This window comes from Corvus kubaryi, unplaced genomic scaffold, assembly GCF_017639235.1.
Source record: "Corvus kubaryi isolate FWS band 111438036 unplaced genomic scaffold, C.kubaryi_AGA036_p1.0 138, whole genome shotgun sequence".
Lineage (NCBI taxonomy): Eukaryota > Metazoa > Chordata > Aves > Passeriformes > Corvidae > Corvus > Corvus kubaryi.
Genome location: NW_024580672.1, coordinates 2986574 through 3012134, shown reverse-complemented (window position 1 = coordinate 3012134; position 25561 = coordinate 2986574). Strand labels below are relative to the sequence as shown.

General features: G+C 37.6%; 1 protein-coding gene across 8 annotated transcripts in view; it reads left to right on the top strand.

The window, feature by feature from the left end:
* Window positions 1-25561, top strand: part of KAT6B (lysine acetyltransferase 6B) — a 111252-nt gene that overhangs the window by 15444 nt on the left and 70247 nt on the right. The window contains exon 3 of one of the 8 annotated variants that reach the window (XM_042018625.1): window positions 15966-16041. The exons of 6 other annotated variants lie outside the window; for them this stretch is intronic. In XM_042018625.1, the coding sequence (XP_041874559.1) occupies window positions 15966-16041 (76 nt within the window). Of the gene's footprint in view, window positions 1-5681; window positions 5787-15965; window positions 16042-25561 lie in introns of those variants that run through there. One more of the 8 variants, XM_042018626.1, reaches the window with a different exon arrangement.

The following is a 25561-nucleotide window of genomic DNA, read 5'->3' as shown; positions in this document are numbered from 1 at the left end:
CCTCTCCAGGTTCTTTGTGAAGAGCTTGAAGTTTTGAATTTGCAGGCACAGCCAGCCTTCTTGAAATGAGTGGGTGTGACCTGTTACAGGGATGCCTGCGTAGGCAGCTCCAGGGCTGCTGCACTTAGTTCTAGGTTTGTATAGATTATTGTGACTTCAGGTTGTGCTGTAGAGAAGATGTTGCATAAGGAAAAATCCCATGTGGTGAGGGAAACTGCAGACTTGTAAATTGTCTACTCTTGTGCCTTGTCACTACAGTACTAGCTAGTGTGCACAAATTTCTGCTTTGTCAAGTTTTTGGGGTCTAGAGGGACAGAGTCCCATTTTTCTCCCCTCGTGGTTGTGGTGGTACAGTCCAGAAGTTACCAATTAATGCAGTCCTAGGTGGCGCAGGCTTGAGACTTCTGGTTTTAATTACAAGCAGAGCTCTGGCACAGGAAAAAAGCTCTGTATGACCTCAGCAGAGGTGTCTGGTAGGCATGGTTGATGTTTTCTCATCTAGGAATAGAAGTAGAGCTAGCTTTAAGCTATGGTGAGTTTGCCACACGTTTTCCACATGCTCTTCAGGAGTTAATTTCATCACTGGTGGTATTTTGAAGTTGGCTTCAATTTCACATCTGTTTTTCCAAAATGGTGCAGATGAGTGACTGTAGTTTTAAGAAGTAATTTTTGTGTAATGTCCATGTATCCGTGGCAACACTAACTAGCAATGTTTGCATTTGGCTCAATAAAAGACAAATGTCAGTGGCACCCGTGTTTCAGACATAGAGTACAGGCAGTTCTTAACTAATGAATAAGGAGAATCATAGAATTATTTAGGGTGGAAAAGACCTCAAAGATCAGTGAGTCCAACTGTTAACATAGCACTGCTATGTTCACCATTAAACCATGTTCCCAAGGGCTGCATCTGTATGTTTTGTGAACGCTTCCAGGGATAGTGATTCCAATACTTCCCTAGGCAGCAGGAAGTATTTACACGTAACAGTTGAAAGGAGTACAGTCAAGATAAAATTGCCATAGATGTGTGGGACTGTTGTGTTAGAGCACCTCTTTCAGCACTACACATTGGGTGATTATAGTGAAGATGGAGGCTGCTATTTTTCAGATGGCAAGCTAATGAGAGGTAACTGGCACAAGCTGCATCAAGAGAAATTGAAGATAGATGAAGGACAAAATCCTTTAAAATGAGGATGGAGAGACATGGAACAGGGACTCGGAGTGGCAATGGAATCTCCATCCTCAGAGGTGATCAGAGCTGTAACAGGCAAGGTCCTGAGCAACCGAACTGGTAAAAATGTGAGTAATACCTAACTTGCAAGTAGCATGGAATTCTTTAAAATGCTTAGCATTTAGTGGATAATGAGCAGTAGTTAGCAAAGACATTATACAAAAATACAGTTAAATGGGTGATGAAAAAGTTAGTGTTTGAGCCTGAAAAGATTCTTAAGACCAAAGAAAGTTCTGTTATGATCATTGAACTTAATAGTATCTAGTTAACAAGTTCTATGCTTATGAAGGCTGCTGTATCCCTCCCTTCTGTTCCAAATTTAAAGATACTCAGCTTTCATTTCCTACTTTGATTTTTTTCTTTTGACCTCTGAATGCTAGTATGCCTGCTGTAGGAGTCAGTTTAACAAGAATCTATTAATGGTAGAGGAAGAGGACAGTGCATTGACTCCTGCAAGTAAGTATTTGGTTATCAGTCAGTTTATAAATATAAACACAGAGGTTAATGTAATAAACAATGGGGTTATACATAAACGTGGTATTTTCTGGTCTGAATATTTTTGCTCTGCCTCGAACTGTCTAGTTTTCTTCCCTTTCCCCGTTATCCAGTTGTAAAAACTGAATGTTTTTACATTCAAAACCCCAGGACAGTCACAAAAAACTTGTTAATGCTGTTTTGCGAATATGAATCTGCTTTAATATTGAAAAGTTGTAGAGTAAACCCAGTGCATTTATTTTGATATGTTTGGCATGCATTCTGCTGATCTAGGAAAGCAGGCTTTTGGATGTTACAGATGTTTTCTGAAGGTCTGAAATTTATAGATAAATCAGTCGAGAAATTACTCAAACCACATGCAGGGTGGGTTCTCAGGGTAGCAGCACATGCTGAGTGTCTGTAGGGATGATCTGCTCCTGTGCTTGTACATGTATGTTTTAGCTACATGCAAAAGTACTGGAGCTTGTCCTCTCTGAGAAGCCAGTGACTTGCTCTGTGGCTTTCTGTTCAAAGAATTTCACTTGTTGGGTCGCTTGACATGCTTGTCTGCCATACACTTATTGGTACTTGTGTTCAATAAGTTCTGGGCTTTGCCATTTGGAGTTTGTGATGATGGGCAGTTGTTTTTGCTTTATGGATTTGTGCACTGTGTTTAAAAACCAGTGACTAGCTGCTCTTCTTGCAGGCATGTTTTCAGTCTTTCAGTGGAGAGTTGCAGGAGTCTTTTCTGATCTGAACATGAGATGGATGGTAGGAGTCTTTTATTTGGATTAATAAACTACTGGAGGAATCTTTCTCTGTGTTCCCAACTTCCTATACTGCTCTGAATTCAAGATGACACCTCAATTCTGCCTGTGATTTGAAATAAATAGATGTGGCTTCTATTCATCTTAGGATTGACAGATTTTGGTTTATGTCTCCTGGAAAACACTAGTGATGGAAGAAAGCAAAACTGTGCATTATCTGCTAACGTGAATCAGAATCTGAATGATTTATATTGTTTCTTTCTCAATATTGTCTTTGGATGTATTTTGAAGAGACCTCTGCATGACTTGTTTTCTAGAGAAGACTTTGTAATATAGCTGAGAACAAACTTTTTCCATTTCCTGATCTCCGTCTGGTGGTAAAATTTTAATTTGCTTGATATTTTGCTAATGCAGATGAGTTTTGCTAAAACAAGTGTATTTCTAATTTTATCAGAGCTTTTATATGGAATTTACTTGTAAAGATTAATGCCTTAAATTTTTTTATTTGCTCCCATGTAGCAGGGAAGAGAATCATAAAATAGTTTTAGTAGCTAAGTGGTATTAGCATTGAATCTCTTATTTTGCTTTTCCTGTCAAAAATATTTATCGTAGTGACTTGTCTTAGCTTTCAGTTTCTGACAGCAACCTTAATAGCAAATTCCTTTCCCCACAACACATGCATTTTTACTTCACTGTTACTGGTATTGTGAGACCAGCAGCTTCAAATAAGGTTAGCTTTTGTCTTTTATGTGCACAGCTAGAACGGCTCCCATTGTTACTGCTTTCTTAGGGCATGACAGCTTGACTTTTTCTTATTTCAGGTATGTATTTAATAAATTTTACCAATTAGAGTAGACATCTGTTTGGAGATCAGCAGCAATCAAAATCACTTATGAAGAAATTGTTGGCTCGTGATGCATCTAAAATATTTCTGGAAGTTCAACTTCTTTTAGCTGTTGCTAAGAGATAAATTTTCATTGACATGAGTGATGTGAGGACATGTCAGCATGCTACCAGTTGTTTTATAGGCAGTCAGCTCTGCCGCCTTGCAGATGGTTGGAAAACTCTTGGTAGAGGGTAAATGTGTGCTGATTATCTCATTGAATTAAGGTAACTTTTGTCATTCATTGAATTCTGCAGACCAGGCACTGAGCAGCTGCTCTACTGTTGAATTCTGGATTTAGTGAATACAAAGATTATGCTAAAGGGTGTTTAGTCCCGTTCCAGGTACTGAGCGTTGGACTACTGTAAGAATTTCTTATTTAATACTATCTTTAAAGCATTGGTGTCTTACTAGGGTGAGAACTGTCTTCGACATTTTAACTACACTGAGTTTTTCAACTTTGTTGTCCCCACATGCTTATTTATCTTTTCAAATTTTGAAAACTCTGCCTTTCTTCAAGTTGTTAAAGTGTTGCCAAGGGGAGTAAGTCTTGTTTCTGCCTGATTAGACTTGCCTCAAATATAGTTTAAGCAATCTGATGATTATCAAGTTCCTAAATACATTTATTTTGGATTACACTTATGACTGTGCACCTAATCTATGGGAGTATATCTAAAAGTCATAGTTCACTGTCACATTAAAGCATCCATGTAAAATTGTTTCCCCATCCTTTAGAAAACAAATTAGTATGCAGAATTTTATTAAAGACTGTTTTCAAGATTTGAAGTATTTAGTTTTTAGAATTATTTTGGAAAGGGATTGGGGAAGGAATCGGAGCATTCCCCAGATGAAGCTTAAAGTTCTTGGATTGCGGAAAACATTTCTGGATTTAGTGTTTACAGACTTTTTAAAAAAACAGTTACAGTCTTCAGATCAGTATAGCTTTGTCCAAGAAAATTCTGTTTTGTGAGGATCTGAAAGTGAGTTGTTCTGAGAACATTTCAGTTGCTTCAGAAATACAGTGGGTAAAATATGAATCAAACTATGACTTAAATATACTCCCATAGATCAGGTGCACACTAATAAGTGTAATCCAAAATAAATGTATTTATGAACTTGATAATCGTGTTCTATCAGTTCTATATAAAGAGATATATTTTCATACCTTGCTATATAGGAGGGGGTAATAGACACTTCTTCATATATACCCTGTGTTTAAGGATTGGTGTCTAATGCATGTTGTAGGAAAATGTTTTTCAGGGGCAGTTTAGGTTCATCTTCCCTGCCCTATTTAAGTGTAACTTTGACTTCATTCCTGAAAGTTTTGGGGGATTCATTTTTTTATCAAGTATATAATGTCTTAAAGGGTTCTTAATTTCCTTTCAACCCACATCATACACTGATTAGACTTCTACCAATAAACAGTTGACCATTTTCCATGCAGTTCCAGGAAGTGTTCGGCAGTTTGTGCTGAAACTATATTGTTCAAAACCTAGAAATTCTATCTTAATGCTAGGATTATAATGAAAAAGCTGATTAAGAATCAGTATTTGGGGTGTAGAATTTAGAAATTAATCTACGTTGAATGAATTTTGTTACATAAAGCTAATGGGATATGATATTCTCAAGCCCAGGAGCTGAAGTGTTTTTTCTGCTGTAGAAAAAGTCAAATGGTTCCACAGGCAAATGATACATCTTTGAAATTATGTAAAAAGGAAGTAACTTCATATTTGTTTCATTACCCCCAATATATTTTTGCCCTAATAAGCAAATTGGTTTCCATTTCTGAAGACAGTGCTAACACACTTAGTGAAGTACATCCAGCCATAGATGTTTGAAATAGCTTCTCAGACTGAAGAAATTGCTCTGCTCTTGTACCTAGTGGAAATTTTTATGGATTTTTTTTTCCCCCTTGCCTTTTAGTTTACTGAAATGCTGACATCTAACTCTAGTACGTTTCCAATAATTCCTCTCTACTTCTGTTTAGTATCAAACAGATTGCTTTTGTGACCTGGTTTGTGTTTTGAAAGTTAATGATATAAAAATCTGAGATATTGTCATAGAGAAATAGCTTTAAAGAATGGTCTGCTTAACATCTGTAAGATTGCCTCAGTGTTAAAACTATTACATAATATTATATATGAAAATTAAGTCTTTAATCTCTTAGCAACTTTCCCTAGAATATATTGCATGACTAAGGTAAACTGATATTAATTCTTTCTTCAGGCAAAGCAGACCAAAATATAATAGCTCCTGCAGTGGTATCTTTCACTTGTGAGGGGACTGTGGCCTCACTGGAGATAAGGATGAAGATAAGGCAGGTTGCATGATGACTTCAAAAGTACAGCTTCCAGTATCAGAGTTGAAAATGACAGCCTGGGTTACAGCACTGCTGTTTGTTGCTGCTGTTACAAGCTAGCCCAAAATGGCACAGGTAAGCCTGGTACATACTTGTAACAACTCGGAAAGTTACTCAGTTATGTGATCTAGCTTCACCTCTGATCTTTTGAAGTCCTGTGATAAAGGGTGCTTGCTTTTGGACACCTTTTCAGTTAAATATTGCTAAGTGCTATAGTTGGAGAAAAGACCCTTGAGTTTGTAATATTAAATTTAAACAGTTTTCTCGGAAGGAGTTTACTGGGTGGAGGTACCGCAGGGAATATTGCATATTATCATATATCACTCTTCATTGAAAATGAGCTGTTAGACTATAAAGCCAGTAAGGGAGTAATTAAATTCTTAATTGGGGCTGATATTAGCAGAGGTACAATGACAAGTGTTTTAATACAAACAAAACAGCAACAGGGAAGCATGACTTAGAACTGCCTTTCAAACTAAGACAGCAGCTCTTGCTTGTTAAGAGCTCTGTGAAGGTGCATTTGTTCTCCTATACTCTGTTGATATGCTGACTTTTATATACAGGTAAAAATACCAGTTTTCCTAAGAATTTTTAAAGTAGCGCTACAAGAAAGTAATGTTTATATTTCATTTGCAGTTTTAACTCATTTATATTCACAAACCAGTAAATAATTAGTCTACAAAAATTTTTTTTATTAGTAGATCTATTAAATCCCATCACAGCTCCATTTGATACAGCCTATGCCATCAGCACTTTTTCCTGCTGTGGTTAGTACCACAGAAGAGAGGTGGGTTATTTATGCTCTATGCTTGTTTTTTTGTTTCTTAGATGTGCTCTTTCAGGCTTGTCTAAGAGCAGCATAATCTAGAATGGATAACCCACTTAGTGAAAACAATAGCAAAACACAGAGGGGTTTCATATTGATTCAAAAAAATGTTTTTTTAAATATATTTTATGCCAATTTAGGAGAAGTACATTTAAGGTATTTTTTGTGAATGATGTTGGTTGTTTAGCCTCATCAGTGTACAGTTTGAGTGAAAAGCTGTAGTCAATACTTCATTAGCAGCTTCAATAGAGGATATTAACAAGCGTCCTGTTATGAAAGTAAGAGGCAGTAATGTATAATCTATAGAAAACCTGTTCACATGACATACAATTCAGCTACATTCTCTGGGTTGTTTTGCTCAAATTACCAGTTTATATTCAGACTCTGTACTTTTGAGGTGATACCGGTATCAGTAAAACCAGTGTACTGTGGCGTTTTTTTGTTAGTTTTGTTTTGCTTTGAATGCTTCTTCAAAGTGTTAATTAGGAAGTCACTAATACAAATATCTCAAGTGATGGAAGAGGCCCAAATATTGTGTCAAAATTGACAGATTTAATTCTTTTTAATTTGTGACTATTTCAGAAACTTGAAGCTGAGCAGTGGTTCATTGTACAGCTGTTTCTGAACTTTTCCCATGAGGGAACCTTAACTGATAAGATCTTAACATAGGTTTTGTGGTTTGGCTGCTCATAATTAGGGGAAGGAAAAAGCCAACTATGGTTTGAGTTTGCCGTTGTGGTATAGGACAGAGTATAGTTCATGCTGTTTCCTGTCATGTAATCTCTATTAGGTTCTTTTGCAGAGTTTAATATTTTAATATTTGGGGCCTACAGTAATTTGGGAAAATGAGAAACATACATGGGAAGTGTTAGACTGTTCATCTGCTGAAGGACGAAAAAAATGCTTTCTTTTTCATCTGTTTCACTGGCCCTACCTTTTCCCACCTGCTTACCCTTCCACCATCAGTTCACATCTTAAAAAATCCAGCTGGCTTGAGACCCTGACCATGTGTGTCTATTTCTTGACTGATGTAAAACTGAGTAGAAAACGCAGGCTTAATGTGCTGTTTTAAGTTTCCAAAGTCTTAAATCAGGACGCATCAGTCTCTTCCTATGGTATTTTGTGCTTCAGGATCTGCAGTGCTAGTGTAGTAGCACAGGTGAAGCTTGAGAATAGGTCTATCTAGTGTGTTAGCTCAAGAGCTCAAGCTTTTATAGCTGGATTAAAATAATCTTTCTTTGATCGTGACTTGTAACATCGGATTAAATTCTGACTAAATTAAATAGATAATCCATTAGAGTAGAATCAAAAGACCAAGTGAATGTAGTGAAGACAGTTTTTTAGGGCTTAATTTGATACTTAATTATTCTGACTTTGGAGAATCCGTCTTGAGAGGTATCATGCAGATGCTCTGTTTGAAGATGGAAAGGTTCTTACCTAGATTACAAGAAAGAGCTGTTCTGCAAACAAATAAAGAATGATGGAATTTTGTTAATAGCACATTATTTGGAATTGAGTAGCCTTATTTGTGCTGCAGAAGCACTTCTGTAGTACTGTTGTTTTCTTCTCTTTAATGCCTGAAATGTACCTGATTTAAGACGATCCTGACTCTCCTCCGTGATATAACAAGTTGAAAAGTAACCTTTCTATATAGAGGACCATACTGTTATCCTTAGCTTTATCAGCATGTGGACTTAGCTAATGTATGTTCATAACTACCTTGGAATTCATTTTGTAGTCACTGATTACAGGACTCTGAAGACTAGCTTCACTAGCTGCCTGATCTGTGTCTAAAGAATACATTTTTCTCGAGGTTGTTTCGTTTGAATTTTTGTCTTGAACACAAATATTCAAATATTTTTAATGGAGTGCTACAGACTTCCTATTTTTTGCCTAACTTTCTACCACAAAGGTCAGTTTCTTCCTCATCAGTTAGACCTTATTGAAATTGTAATTCCTTATGATTAAAGTATTGTTCTTTTGCTGTAAGACTTTGCTGCAGGTTGATGCACGTATGTCATAATTGCTACAGTGATAAATGATATAATAGTTTAAATAGATAAAATTTTGGGCTGGAAGGAGAAGATTATGTGCTGTGCAGCTCAGTTGTATTGCTATGCTGTCGCATCTTGCAGCCATCCTGTAGAAAGGGGTGAGGTGTTTGCCTTGATCTTGTTTTCCTGAATTTGGTCAGTATGGATTTTCATGTGCAAGCTCAATAGTGACCTAAATTATTTGCGTTCTTTCGTGGGTTGAAAACTTGAAGTATCTTTAATGGTGTAAAACAGGAATGTCAAATCAAAACTTAAATGCGGTATACAGGTTTGGAGGTGGAATCTTCCCTACTCTCTTTTTCCATTTCCCCATGGATCGTATGGCTTCATTGGAAAGATGCTTCAGACAGTTCAACCACACCAGCAGATGCCCAAGATGGCTTTTCAACTGTCATCAGTACTGGTGGGCACCTACCTGTGAGGGCTTTTGGAGACGTTTGGCTAGTGTGTTATCCTTGATAAAATACATTCCCTCTGGAGGAAAATCTCCTGAGTGCTAGCAGATTTTTCTGTCCTGGCTGTCAGGGTTTACAAGTGACACATGTTAAAGTGCAACAATAAAAGGCAGAATCTGTTGCCTCCTAACAGGAAGCTGCTTTGTTGCTTTTTCTTGTGTTTTGGGGTTGGGTTTTTTGTTGTTCCTAGTAATATGAAGAAAAATCCTTGAAATTGTCTGAAATTCCAAGCCATTGTGAATATACCTGATGTGCAAATGGTATTAAAAAAACCCTAAATCCACAATAAAAAGCTGTATAATGCAGTTAACAGGTATTGTCCATTAAATTCCAAGGAAGGTGTGGAAAAAAAAAATAAAAGGAGTTTTATTTATTTTTGTGATATAGAATAAAGGATAGAAGTGAGGGGGGCAAAAAAATGCTATCTTCCTGTAAAAGTTGTCTTCCATGTATATGCACAGCAGTACAACATGTTAGATTTCCAAAACTTTGCTTTCTTTCTTTGCTTTTGCTTTGCAGGGGCAAACACTGCTGCACAGTACAGTTGTAGGTTGTTGAGTCCTGTCTTTTCTACTACTGTATTCTCCTTTGATTAATGAATCATTAGATTTATTAATGGTCATTAAGACCATTCTTCATATGTGTTGAGGGCCAGTAAGAAAGGACTTCTTGGCTTTCCGACTTGGAGATGTTTTTATGCTAAATAAGATACAGGTATTTTCTCAAATCTTCTTGTTCTTGGATATAAAGATTTTGCAGAAATAGATGAAAACATCTCAGGGTTTCTCATGGCTATGTGAAATAAGGTACTCTAGTGAATTGTCTATTGTCTTACATGTCTACACTATAGGGGCTTACCATTTCAAGCTGTTTGGGTAGAAGAAATTCTAAGAGCAGGCATTCCAGGTTTTCCCAGAAGGATTTAGGAGGATCTAGCATGTTGGTCACTAGGTGATATTTGAGTCAGCTAGGACCCTTCCTGCCCTGCATTGGTCCAGGAGTGTATCTGGCATGCCTGGATCCCCAGAACTTCTGTCTGTATGTCTCATTTGCAGCTGTAATCAAAAGTAGGTAGTAAGTGTATTAATTTCTAGTACCAGAGGTAAATGATCTTCAACTTCTTTTCAGACTCTTTAAGTAATGAGTCTAATCTATTGCAATAAAAGCTCTACCAGTCAATGAGTGTGGTACATTAAGTAATTCTGTGGTTTAAATCTAATTACTGTACAGTGCTTTTTAAATCAAACTTTTGCTGGCTGCAGGGCAAAGCATCTTAAGCTTTGTCAAATTTGTATGTTATGTAGAATTTTTTTAAGAGTGATAACTATGATCCTGCCATCTACAATATGTTCTGTATTTACGAGAGCAGAATTGCAGCTGTTGAAGTTGGTCAATTATATAGGAAATAATGGGATCAACTGTACTGGGATGCCAGAAAATAATTGTGTGTGTAAATGAGAGGCAGACTCAGTAGTGTGTGACATCATACAGTGAATGCAAGCTTTTAATGATAAACTAGGTACTAATTATGGAGCTTTTCTGTGCTACAAATGAGCTAATTTATAGACTGCCAGCACCTGAAGAAGGAAGTCTCCTAGGGGCAGAGGCTTGTGTATTATAACATATTTATTGGTTTGATAAAAGCCGTATTGCATTATCTGTCCAATTTAACCAGGAAGTATTTTTCTTATCGTTTAACTGTAAATCTCAAGAGGAGAAAACTGTAGAGTGTGATTGTACATTCTAATGCCACTTAGCAGTAGCGATTCAGGAATTGATGCAAATAACGGTTTTAAACAGCTTCCAGGGAAGAGAATTTTCTTTTTTTCTCAGAAGTGATTTTTATATGCCTTGAGGTACTCTATTTTTAAACATATTCATGCACAAATGTATATATAGAATGTTTTATTTGCACCACCATCATTTATATAATGATGTACCAAACTCATTGTTTTGTGAAGACTTAAAGATTTTGATTTTAAAAGTAGAAGAATGAGGTGCAGTACTGAGTGAGGATAGAAGAGAAAACCAGAAGACTACAGGGAATGAAAGAAAGGTGAAAGAAGAAAATACCCTGTTTACTGTAAACTTTAAATGGTAATGTTTGTTACTCAGCAGCTTCCTTTCTGCAGGTACCGTCAACCACTTAGCAGTGTTGAGGTTTTGTCTTTTCAAGTTAATTGAATAACTTGGTAATAGCTGCAGATACTTGGGCCAAAAGATGTGGGGTTGCTGTAACAAATGTCATGGCACCATGTCCAACTGCAGTAAACCAGACCTTTGTTACTGATGAGTTAGATGCCTTCTGAAATCACTAGCAAAATGTAGTGTTAGTGTGTTCCTCACCTGTGAGGTAATTATATGACCGGGCTATATGAGGAGTGGGAGAAACTCAGTAGAAGAGCCATTCTGGTCATTATGGGTTCTTCTTTTAGTTGTAGGGACTTAAGGAATGATTTTTGCACTACTATGCTTGTTCAGTGCTTGTTTATGGAATAAGTGGTAATCACCTGAACATCACCTGAATAACCCTGTGATGTTTGTTTTTGGAGGTGGGCAAAGATTTTTACGTACTTAAATCCCAGTTCAGATCCTGGAACCACAAAAGTATATCAGACTAAGCCTTATGGAAGGTTAAATGTTATGAGGAGTGCAAGCTATTTATGTTCTCTCTTTCTTTTGGTCCAATACTCTAGTAATAACTGGGCTTGATTAGGAAGTAGTGTAACTAAATAGCTTTGGAGGGTATTTTTTTTTTTTTGTTCTGAAGAATGGGAAAACATTTTCATAAGGGCTCAGGTTGAGTGGGGTTTTTTGTGCCTTTATTTTGTTTAATTGCTAGGAATACTTTTTATTTCTTGCTAGGTTATCTCCCTCTTCATTCCCTCCCCAGTTTAACATGTCTGCTACTTATGACTCAGTTGTGGCGTAGGTATTGTACTGTGTGTCATAGTAAGGCTGAAATTACACGTGTGCATGTTTCTGTTTCTGAAGGAGTGGACATGGAGGCACGAGCTACGTGTAGTGAAAGCGGTGGATGGGACAGGGCCCAGTGTTGTCTTGGGAAGCTCAAAACTTAACTTGTAAAGTTCTTTACCTCTTCAAATCACAAAAATATTCTATTTTATCTAGAATATGTGCGTGACTTCAAGAAAATAAAAATCTTCTCTAGAGATATCAGTTTATTCATGCTATTCAGGACTTTTCTTATGTGCCTACTTGAGAGTAGACAGTTCCTTTGCATAGAATGTGCTGCCTGTCTTGTGACTTGAACAGCATGGAAAGGTAAATACGTGTGGAGGCGATTAACATTGTGCTCTTGAGTTACTGCACATGTCTTTAAGCACATTTTTAGTGTGACTGTCTCTGTTTTGCCAGATGTTTCTATAGTGTGTTATGCTGACTTTAGGGCTCCTGTAGTAATATGCAGTGACACCATGCCCTGTCCTGAAGGAGACTGGGGTAAAGACTTCAAGCTGGAGACATGCTCAGGCTGCTGAACTGCTCAGTGTGTCCTAGCAGCTACATATGGAGCTGTGATTGCTGCCACCTTTTGCAGAGTTGCTGCTGGTTTTGAATTCCTGTAGAAAGGAGTGTTGGTATCATTCTCTTAGCTGGATCTGTCACTTTTTTTTCTGTCAGGTAACTCGGCACAGGTTTTCCCAGCACATGGATGTCGTGTCTCCCAAGGTGTCTTTGCACCAGCCACCTGTTGCTGCTGCTGATTTCCAAGCTAACTAAATCTGGGAAGCCACCATGCTAAACTACATCTGTGTTGAAAGTATTAAACATAACTCTTAAAACAGGAAGCTGTGAGGTTGTCATAGTAGCCTGAGCTTCTAGACACTTTATTTTGGTGGTCTTCCAGCTATTTGTCCATGTGAGTTTCTGTGGGCAGTAAGAAAGGAGTATGTCTGTGCCTCAAGAAAATGTATTGAAAGCAAACAGATCATTAATGTTGGCTTTTGCTCAGATCAAATGTAAATGCCTTTCTTATATTATGTATTAATGGTCTTCGTTTGTTTGGGTTACTTTCTAATGCAGAATTGTTTGAAAAGAAATGAATCTTTTTTGACTTTGTTCGGATACACCAAGCTTAATGAAAAGCAGTTTGAACTAGATCTGTTTAATGAGGCCTGCTTCTATCAAATTTACTGCCTTAAACCCAACTACAAATAAAGTGAATTAAAGACCAAATTATTTCAATACAGATGTGCATTGAACCAGAGTGTTATAATGATTAATTTCCTCAAGTGTTTAATTCCCAGTAGATTTTTGTGTCAACAGCCAAAAAGGAATTTATTGACTTTACATTAAGCATAGTTTGGTCTAGTTGATTATATTGTTCAAGTGTAAATTAGTGGGTGGTAGAAGACTGTGTTGTATTGGAATTTTATTTTGTCTTAAGCAAATTATCTCATGCCTTATTAGCAGTGCTTAAAATATATAGTTCTGACTCCTGAAAGAGATGCTGGGGCTTTCAGAGGTGTTAGGGTTTCTCCTATTCATTATATAAGAACTTACACATTCAAGCAGTTTTCCTCCTGCCCAACCCTGAGTGCTGTCAAGACTCTCTAGTAGATTTGAATGTTTTGTGGCAAATTTGCTAGGTTTGTTTAAATTTTATTTTACAAGTGATGTTTAGGTTCAGTTTCAGCATACACAAATACACAGACCATTTTCTATCTGGGATAAGCATGGTCTAGATGCAAAACACTTCCCATAGCTTCCCTTCCAAGTCCGGTCTTGTACATCTGTTTCTCTGAATAGATGACTTTCATTTGTCTCTGCTTTTTATGGATTGCAGTCAGGAAACATGATTTGACTAATGTCTCCTGTCTAATACAAAGATAATGCTAGAGGAGTATCTATTTTTTTGGTTGTGTTTTAAAGGGCTGCAGATGCCATGTGGAGTAGTTAATACAGTGTATTTATCATTGTCAAAGAACTTGTATCCTCAAATGCATTCTCTTCTCCTGTACCCAAACATGCCATCAAAGTATCATTAGAAATGATAGGTGTTGAAATAGATGATCCTGATAGACCTTTTTATATTTCAATTAAAAATTGTGCTGTGCAATTTTTTTTTTAAAAAGCAAATTTCTAGTTGGGCATGACAGCCCTCCAGTTTGAAAAATAATTACTGTTGGATCAAGCTTTCTGTTTTGTGCCTGTTATCAAGTTATCTATCAAAGAAAATAAGATGAACATTTAAAAGGTTCAGATCAAAGGCAACTGATTTAGCTACACTGGAGGCTCCCATCTTTTAATTTAAAATGTATCTATGACTAACTGATTACCTCTTACATTTATAAAAAAATATTGACATCCTGCTAAAGTATGCAGTGACCTCGCTTCTAGCTGAGTTGTGTAGGTTTCACTGCAGGCACACTGAAAGCATTGATATTCCTGTAACCTTTTGAGGCAAGATATGTGTTTAGTGTATTAATGAGCTGGTTGTAGTGATGTACAGTAATTTCATCCTTGGGTAAAAACAGATGTGAAAGATTCTGTTTTAATATTTAATCAAGCTCAAAGCCTCTGTTGGCTTGTTTAAGTTGACCTGACAGCATTATACCTGGAAACACTTTGAATTAAACCCTGAGTGCTTGACCTTGTTCAAATAGTTGTAATTTAATAAGGCTGCTGTCTTTGTGGAGATAGTGCGGCTAATGGGCAAATCTTTTCTTGGCCAGGATTGCTTTTTATTGCAGTGGAAAAACTTGGTATCTGCTGTTAAAAAGATCTTAATCAGCTGAAGTAATAAAAATGAAATAAATAGAAAAAAGAAGTTTGTATGCGAGTTGCTAGTCCTAGATTATAGTTTAAAAAGGAATTCTAGAAGATACCTGCTTTGAGTGTCTTCAGCATTCGTTTGTTACAGGTTTCTGGCAATTACTGTACTGTAGCTCATCTCTTGCCAGAACTTTTCTTAGGGTTAGGAAGCTCTGTTTCTGTAGTGGTATATATTGTTTTGGACTCAGTAAAGTCAGAGCTTGCATCAGTTTAAGGCAAATGGAATGCTTTTTAAAGTTTTTATTTGGTTGTTGTTGTTTGTGTGGGGTTTTTTGTTTTGCCTGCTTCCCTTCTTGTGCCTGCAGTATTTCTTCGGCATGTTTCTCAAAAGAATGCGCCAGGAAGAGGTGGGAGGGAAAGGCTCCAATGGTTGTGAACAAGCGTCACTCTATTAGCTAAACTTTTGTGAAAAGAGGTGGCAGTGGAGTAGAAGAAAGATAAGCTGTGAGCATCAAAGTAGATTTCAGCATGGTGTCTGGGGTCTAAATGAAGTAGGCTAGGTAGTACTGAGAGAGAGAGGGGTCCTGAGCAGTTCTTGTTCATTAAATGTAATCACAAAGCTGGGAATGAAATGAGAGAAAAACATCAAGATCCATATCTCCCTAATTCCATGTGTATATTCAAAGACTTAATGAAATCGTTAGACTTCCTGAAGACTGACTGGACAGAACTGCACTGCTGTTAAAATTTGCCATCAGATTTGACAGTTTATTTGACTGTCGTGTTTACCAGGGTTAAGGTTGTGTTTTAGAAATCCTATAAACTGCATAATTTAAATAACAATACTAAAATCAGAATTAGTTTGAAACAATTTTCACTCTGAAATACAGCAACACTTACAGCTACAGTGTTGTAAAATATTGTATGTTTGTTGCTAAAGAGTATTAGTATAGCTTGAAAGTACATATTGGCAAGGACTGTATCTACTTACAAGAACGCTTCCACATGCTATAACAAACATGCCTCACTATGCCAAACAAAACAATAATTCATTAAAATCACTTTTTCTCACTCTATCAAAATAGAACTTTTATTCTGAAATTTAGTAAGGTAATTATAGTTTTAATGTAGTAGAATTTATATTGTGTAGGTTATTATATTACAGCTTTCTTCATATTCCTAGGATGCAGTTGATAAACATGATACGTATGGATGCATGCATTCAACACTTCTGTTCTAGAATCAAGCAACGGATCAGGGTAAGCTTGACCATGCATTATAAAGAATTACAGTAATACTGACTGATGACCCAGAGTAGATCCAACACACGGTCATTTCTTCAGTCATAATTTTTTTGCAAAGGCATTAAAAGGAAATAGCTGTTCATAGTCCTCCTAAACCTTGCTGAAGGTAGTTGTGGGTGGTCTTTGGCTTATGTGGGTGAAGAAAGGAAAACAAATTCTAAAATAACTGTTCTTTCACCTCATAGTTACTTATTTTATTGACACCTTATCTTTAGGGATTTTAATTGTTTCTGTAGTTTGAAAGCTTGATCATGGTTTGTCAAGCTCAAGAAGTGTTGAGTTTGCTTCTCTGATTTGTCATCACTGTTTTGTGCAGTAGCCTGTTTCTTCTGAAGCTTCTGTTTCTACTAAAACTGTAGCCCAAGTATGAGGACACTGGTGACAGAAAGTGGCTGTCAGCAGTGCATTAGTATTAGGAACCTCTGGCAAGATGTCAGCTTCAGTTTCATTCTGTGTTTTTGTGGATCTTCTTCAGATTCTGCTTTGGCTGTTGAAATGTTAGCTAGCAGAATTTTGGCACTTTATTGTTGCATGGTTTTACCTTGGAAGGCTGATGATGTGAGGCTTTTCACCTCCAGAAGACTATTGGAAATATGGTTCAGGCCCTTTGGTGTGGGAGGTTATCTTGGCTGCTTGCATGCTTATGTAAATGAAAGGAAGTCTCAGTCCAGTCCTTTAAGAACAGGTGTCCATTCTAGGCTTAATCACAGTAATTTCATGGTCTTGGAAATTTCAACAGCCTGGCCTGTTGATTCCCTGTAGCAAAGGACATATGTGAAGGTATTGCCCTTTAATATAGTCATTCCTATTTTGATTTCTTAGAACGTATCTGAAGCCATCTGATGAACACACTTGAGGAAGCTCCATGTGTTGCACTTGCTCTATGTGCTAAAAATACATTTCCCAGGCCTATTGCAGTGATACCACAGCAAGCTGGCAGGTTTCTTCTGTTGCCTCATTTTCTTGGTAGGACCTGGGACCTTGCAGGTAACTGCCTGTTAATTGGTGCTGGAGTCATGAAGACAGATGTGGCTGCTGCTTAGACCCAAGAGGTAGCAACTAATTTTGCTATTAGGACAGAGACTTCAACTCAGGCTTATTTGATTTGGATGTGATTGAACCACTACCCCATCTTTCCCATAAGCAGGAGGAAAAAAAAAAGTAGTTTCAGTGTTGTGGCAGATTGACAGGTTTTGTATGGATAGAAAGTATCTACTTTCTCTGCTTCTTTCAGCAGTGCTAGTTTATTCTGAAATACATCCATCGTGGATACACACTGCTGGGTAGAGATGCTTAAGCTGAGTCTGGTCCAATATATGGAAGTAGTACTGGTATTGGAGCTACAATTCCACAGAGGGGGAAAATAGTACATTTGTTAAGGATATTTGCTTGCTGATTTACTTTTTGTTTTCCTACATTAAAAAAAAAATAGAAAGCGGTTGCAGTTAGATTGCAACTGCAGTCAGCATCAGTCAGATGTACTTTGCCCATCTTCCCTTGGTAAAGTTGAACTTAATGGCTGGATCACACAGTTAACTTCTACTCAAGCAAAAATGACAGGTAGGTTTTATGGAAATGGAGAGTGGCAAGTTGATGTCTTTGGAAGCATTACTGCTGAAAGAGGAGTGGGGACAGCTCTATCTTCATCTTTGTGTTTGATACTTTACATAATTGTACAGGTAGCAGTCAGATAAAGAGTTGATATATGTATACTGGATTATATGTTCCTTCTTGGTAAGATGGAGATCCAGGGTAAATAGCAAGGAGGAAGAATATTGAGGTTCTAAGTGTGAGCATGATGGATATATTTTGAGAATTTGAAGCTGAGGAGGTAGTGAAGATAGATAATCCAGTCAGAAGCCGATATTACTAGATGTGTTGTTCTGAGAAATGAACTATTCATAAATGTCCAAGATTCTAGGTTAAGCTAATGTTTCTTAGTGTGAAACTAAATACTTTCAAAATCTGATGGTTTTAAGGGATATTTCATAGCTAGAATAAAGAGAGAAATCTGTGTTGTTTTTCTGCTTTTATAGCAATAGAAGTGGATTTCACCGTCTTGTTTCAACGCAGGATCTACATGTTCTGTGCAATTAGCCTGCTAAGATAGGCAGATGTAATGAGGAACAATGTTTTCATTTCTTTAGTGTGATGTTTCTGGCCTTTCTGACCTCTTCTCTCCCATCTTGTTCCCATTACAGAACACTGGTTTCAAACCCCACATTTTTTCTGTTTGTGTACATTAATGAAAGATGCAATGCAGCTAGGAATTGCTTGATTTTATTTAATAAAATGATCATGGAGTCAAATTTAAGCCCTTTTATTTTTGTGTGGGGTTTCTTTGGTGGTGGTTGTTGTTGCTACAGACAGACTGAACAAAATAGCCCAGTGAGTGGGTTTTGCTTTGGATGCACTTTTGGGCATGTATTTGTAAGAGATTAAGCTGGAATCTCTTGTATATATAACTGCCCCCCATCCTCTTAGATCTCATGTAATATAAGTACAACACATTATTCTTGCCTGGAAAGTGTGCAGTGATATTTTTGATTTGCAGGCTCTCTAGAAGCTGTAGACTTGTAGTAAGAGTGGTATGCTTTCCTGTGGTTGGGATGAAAATTTTTTAAATTTACATATGTAGTACGGATTGGAGAACTGCCTTTGAATTATTTTGTTGCAAGCTTCTCCATTTAATTTGCCTTCCTAAAAAATCAATGCATACATAGGTAATTAAACCAGAAATCAGACTAGGTTAGTTTCCTCAGTAGGAGGTGCAAATAGTTTTACAACCTGTTTGTCATGACTACAGCTTTTTCTGAAGGTGCCAGCAATTAGCTGTGTTGATTTAGCTGTAAACTTGGTATCAATACCTTGCTCTGTGCCTACAGAGTGATCAGTGTCACATTGAGTGCTGCATGCTAGGATCTATCTAACATAGTTCTCTAACACCAAGCCCAGGGGGGACTAGCAGCACGAGCAGCAGCTTGCTTTTGACAGCAGAATGTCCTTGTTGCTATTGATTAGATTGTTCAGTGAAGTGAAAAAACATTGATCCAGCTTTAAACTGGTAGTTATATGATAATCCTGGAGATGAATGAGTATCAAGTGGAATATTGCTGGGGGGAGGTGGCATGGGGGGAATCCAATACTGGTTTTCTTGTGTAACTAATAATAGGCTAATGACACTTGAAAAAAATAGATGTTTTATTATTTAGATTGACACTAAATTACATGCAGCTAATAAATATGAACCAGATCTTTCTGCACAACAGATGTAAACAGCTGTAAAATGACATATGTCTCCTCTCTCTAATTTCCCAAATCCCTGTTTGCTACTGCTCTCTAGTCTGGGCACTGGAAGTAATGCTGATGTTTTCACTGGTGGAGGGTTGGGGCATTGCTCTTGCAGTGTTTTGGTGTCTGATTAGTGGTTATGTTTGGCACTGAGCTGCTCTGAAATAACATGCTTATGTTTTGGAGCCAAAGTCAGTTCATCTTATCCTCCTATTACATCTAAAGCTATCTGTGTTGTGTTGGTTTTTCTTTGGAAAGCTAACTTATTTCTTCCTTTTTTCTTCCTGAAATGAAGATTCTTCGGTGATTGTGGGGTGGAATATTAGCTTTGAGCTAGATCTCCTAACACTTGGTCTCCTAATTCTCAGATTATCAGGCTATCGTGGATGAATGAGATGGCACTGCAGGCATTAATGTTTTCTGGAATTTGAGTCTGCTTTGACTTTTGCACTCAAATGTTTTGCTTTGATGTGGGTTCTTCTTATACAGCTCCCTTAAGAATGAGAAAGGCATCTTGAATATAGGATGGGAGGGTCCTCTTCCCCAGTCATTATTATAAATGCCATTGTGTATTGCTTAGCCAATGTTTTGGCATCAGTAGTGGAGAATGGCAGCACCTCTGTGTTCCTGGTTATGAGAGTTCTGGTGCCTGCTCAACCTGGGATCCAACATGACTTAGATTTGAGGGGTGACAGCATCTCAGAAGGTTGTGTTTGCAACAGTGTGCTCTTGAATCCTTGTTACTACTATGTTTCACCAGCTTTTAGGGTTGGGGTACTAGGGAGCAGAGTTAAGGGGTGCCCTGTTATTCTTGCACTGTGTACTTATTTTTTACTCTGTAAAGATACGATGGCACATACTTTGAGGAAGATGTCATGCAAAGATCCTGTGTGGAGATCTCCGTTTCTTTGTTCGGTGTGGTTCACAGAGCCTTCTTCAGATACATGCAGCAACTATAACTTAGTTTAAGAAATCATATGGGCAGAGCAGTCTGCATGTCAGACTTGAAGAAATGCCAGAATTCATTCTCCTTCTCTGTAGACTGTTGTTGTTGATTTGGGAATAGGGATTGCTTCAGGATATGACACGTCCAAACTCTGCCCTACAAGAACATTGCAGTCTTGGATTTTCAGCGTTATAACTTACTTTGGGCAGGTCACATTAATTAGAGATGATACTAAGCTTATGGAGGCAAAAGTGGTTTCAGTGTTATTCCTGTTCTACAAAACATTATTTCGTTGTTTCCTCTTGGTGTGTTTCTCCACTGCTCTTTTATCTTAACTATGAGATCTAGTAGTCTTTCAGGAGGTGTTGACAGGGCAACTCCCCCTGCCCCCCCCCACCACTACCCTTGAATTTACTACTAAAACATGAATAATCGTGTCTTATGTTTACCCTTCAGTCTTGCTTTATATACTTCTTGTGATCAGATGATTATGTACTTAATTGAGAAACTAGAGGTGGCAAATCAATTTAAGTGCTTGGCTGTAGTTGTCCTCAGTATCGAAATCATGATGATATTGCAAAAGAGCCTGGTTGCATCAGTTACCTCCTTTGCCTTACATGCAGATTTCAAGTGTATGCACCTGTGTGAAATACACATTTTCCCTTTCTCCTACCTCCATGCTAATCTGGATATAAATCTGTTCTCTTGCCCATGTTGTATATTTTGTTGCTTTAACACAATTTGTTGTATGTAGTTGGGGAATTTAGGGGACCATTACATTAGATCAATTGTATAAGTTAAGCCTGGACATCCACAGTTGATTCGGTTTATTTGCTTTATTCCTAGCATCATTAAGTATTGTAACTTTTGATTTGTGGTTAGATTGTGCTTAGATGGCAGTAGTGAGTGTTTGCAGCTCTGCTATGCTGCTCCTTTTGCAGAGCTGCAACTGAAGAGCTGGGAATTAATGTTAAAAACTGTTCAGAAGGCAAAAAACTATGCAAAATGCTTCAGTTCTTTAAACTCTTTCTTATGGTTTTCCTTCCAAGAGGGGAGATGGGTGGAGTATTTAGGACGAAATAGAGATGCACTTAAACTTTCAACATAAATTACACATACATCATAATGTGAGTGTATAGACAAACCCTTTTTTATAATCCAGATTTTTGAGAAGGTCCTTTCATGCAGCGGGGAGGTGTACATTAGAGCTGCATGCTATTTTAAAAAGATAGCTTCAAGGACAAATGTGTTTCCAAAAACATGTTTATTGGTCTTAAGACTATTGCACACATTTATTGGTATGCAGAAATGCTCTTTCTAGCATTAGTTACTTCACTTTTTCAAGTAGCAGAAGCTCAACTTGAGTCCTTTCGTCCACATAAACGAGGTATGCAGAGATTTGTCATGTAGGAGACAAATGCTGGATGGTTTTCGGGCCTGGGACCGTATTTTCAGGACACTGGAAAATTCTCTTTTTTTCTCTTGTGGTCAGAATAGAAATTTGGTATTTCTGGTGTCCTCTCTGACCCTCAATCATATGACCAAATATTTTTATCAGTTTTTCTTTGTGCTACACAGTCTGTACAGTTTTCATGCATACCTGATAGGCATTATGAGGCAGTTAATGGGTTTGGTTGCTAGATGATCACTTTTCAAACTGAAGTAATATGAAGGCATCTCCCTAAATTCTTCCTGATAAAGCTGAATGAGTGGAAGGGTCAGTTTAAAAAGTTGTTACATTTTTTTGAGGTAAAACAAGATGGTATAGTCTAAAACTGTGAATAGTGTGTCAGTTGGTGGGTGTGTTGTCTTAAGAGTAGAATTGCTTTAGAATTGCTTTAGAATCCTAACATGATGTCTAGGGCAAATAGTGAAGTTCTTTCAGAGAAATTATGCTTGCTTTAATCCCTGAGCAGATCAAGTATAGATGAGTGCATGTTGATTAACTCCGCTAAATTAGAGCGTGGAATCACTTACAAATTGCTTTATATTCCAAGTGTCCCAGAAACTCTTCATTTCAACAGTTACTGCACAGTCCTCTCACTTTTGTCTCCAGTGTACTTGGAAGTTTGGGGCAGGAAGAAGGTTCCATGTCTCTGTAAACTTAGTCTTTAGGGTGAAAAGTTCTTGGTGTAACCACTGCTGAGAATGAATTAATATTAATTTGTTATGTTACCTTCCCTGAGCTGACACCGTTCGATGAAGAGTGTGCTGTAGCCTTCTCTCCTTTTTTTCCTCATATCATTTGGGGGTACATGTCTATGCTGATCATGACACAATAACACTCTGTGCAGAGCTGAAGGCCAGCTACATATTCAGCTTCAGTTCCAAGGGATAAGGTCAGAGCTCCTAAGTGCTGGGCTCTCTTCTGGGGTGTTTAAGTATTGTGGGAAGAGCAAAGAACGGTCCTTAACTTTTGAGTTTTTTTCTAAACAGCGATGCTTTAATCAGCTATCCAAAGACAGTGGGAAAGGAGGCAAATTACAGATCCAAAACACAAACTGAAGCTCTTCGTTGAATTATTATTCTAGCAGCTGTTTGTAGCTTAATGTAGATGTTTTCAATTAAACGTGACTTACAAAAGCTGTAAAAATGCCCCAGTACATTGTTCAGAATTGCAGTGGAAATAAATTTCAAGTGAGAGAACGTGGGATTAACTAGTGCAGTAATAAATTTATGCCCCTATATACACTGAAGTTGCAACATGGCTCTGACATCTTATACAACTCTATCAGGTGGTATCATTGTGATTTGTCTGCTGGTAGGTTGTGACTTTTGCTTCCGTTTGGCTTCAGAGATTTTAAGCTTTTAGAGAATGTGCTTGTGATGGTTGATAGAAGGATTTATTCTTGAGAAAATCAAGAGGCTGCCCAGAGATTATTGAACCTCCACCCTTGGCAGTGTTCAGGACTCTGATATTGATTTGCTGTGTTTCTCTGTTGTCTGACTTGACATCAATTTATGTTTTTACACGGAATTTATCTCCTTTTATGGTGTGCCTAGAGAAGATTCACCATAGGTGTTCTGGGGAAAAGTCATTCATCTTAAGTGATATTGGTTTCCAGGAGTGTGTGTAGGTTTATATGGGGAATACCTTTTCTCTTAGCTGATGACTTCAGTATTCCATTATACTTTCATTCCACCTTTCTCCTCCAAACAGTGCAGATCCCCTAGAGGATGCTGGTCAGCAGACCATGAAGATGCTCAGCAGGCTGGAGCATCTGTCCTATGAAGACAGGATGAGAGAGTTGGGCTTGTTGCATTTGCAGAAGAGAAGGTTCTGGGGAGAATGTATAGCACCTTCCAGTATCTGAAAGGGCCTGTAGGAAGGCTGGTGAGGGCCTTTTTACAAAGGTGTGTAGTGATAGGACAAGGGGTAATGACTTTGAATGAAAAGGTTTAAGAGCAGGTTCAATTGAAATGGTTAAAGTAAGGTTTAGATTAGATATTAGTAATAAATTCTTTACAGTAAAGGTGGTGAAGAATTGTAACGGATTGCCCAGAGTTGGGGATATCCCATCCCTGTGAGTTTTCAAGACCAGGTTGGATGGGGCTTTGAGCACGGTGGTCTAGTGAAACACACACACACCCTCCACCACCATGCCCTGGTGGCAGGGGCTTGGAACTAGATGATCTTTAAGGTCTCTTCCAACCCAAAACATTCTATGATTCTGCAAATTCTTATGAGTAGGGAAGATGTCTTAGTGAAAGTGTTGATTTTTTCCTAGAAAGCAGTGCTGGAGTAGTGACTGTACTGCATGATTAACTATGATTATGGGCAGAGGAACATCAGTTTCTCCCAGGAAACAGAAGTCTTAAAATGTAGAAAAATACTCTTGTAATGTCCTTCCTCCTGAAGAAGGTAAGATGCGAAAAAAGTAAGAAATACTTTACTTCATTCTGTACCTGTGGATATTATCTGTAGTTATTGTGAAGGAGAATGGTGTCAGTACGTGAAAGATCTCATAATTAAAGTTGATGTTTTGGGGATGTTACAGTGCAAATTCTTTCTCCCGAGCTTCTGGGGGAGAGATGATGTTAGGAAACACTCACAGAATCACAATAGTAACAGCAGCTTTTGCTTACAGCTGCTGTTTTCTCTCCTGGTGACTTTCTGATATAGAGATGTTCTTCACCTTATTTTTAGCTGGCAAGGGGCATGATATGTAACCAAGTTATTAGTTCTCATCAGTCTTTTCCAGCACTCTTTGAACAATAAACTTTACTTCAGTGAATAACTGTCAAACTTATAATTGTTCTCATATGAATACTAAATCATTGAATTGCAATGATACAATTAAAAGGAATATAAATCTGCAGATTGTGTGGGCTGTTAGTGATACAGGATTTTCAGGGACTTTTTGAGAGCCTTTTTTCATAGCAGTAGAAATCCCTGGCTTCCTAAATCAACACTTCTGTCTGCCTGCATACTCTTACTGTATCAGTTAAAGTGTCTTGGCCATTTGGGGTTTGAATTTGTTATCAGAGGGGCCTACAAGGGGGATTAAAAGTACATTACCAAGAAAAATTGATTTTTGCCTTTCTTTATATCTGACTTTAATGTATAATTTGAATTAATTGAATATTAGTTTATTGGCAGGTTGAAAAAGTAGATCTGAGACTGTTTTGAAATATAATAGTGATCCATGCTTGGTCTGGGTGCTACTAGATGTGTCCCAAACAAGAAATAAACCCACAGCAATTACAAGGACATTCCTGGTCCCAGATAAGTGCCACAGAATAAGTTGTGTGATTTAGGTTTGTTTCTCAAGTTCTATCAAACAAATTTCCACAAATAGCCTGCAATTTTAAAGAGGTAAGAAAGATTAGAGTGAGAAGTTAGTTTCAGTTGCTTGATTCATGTATTTTGGCTTTTAAGCTTTGCTATGTTTTGAGTAGTAAAGTTGTAAGGGGGGGTTGTGTGATATTAATACTTTCCCCTTCTTTTCCCCCCTCTTTTTCCTACTATCATCATGTTTTGTCACTGTCATCTCTCTTCAAGTGTAGATTTATTTCTCATTCAAACTGTTGTTTTCTTTGGCAGGAGCTACAAGCAAGTCTGTGAAATTATGTAATGTCTGAAAAGTTATGTTCATGATTAATTAGCCTATCATGAAACTATTTTGGTGTATGTGGAATAAGTAGATCATATTTTTTATTTATTTGGCAGGGATAGAAGGCACTCTGGTCAGATCAAGTAACTTCGGAGTGCTTTGTATTAACTATTCTATACATTAC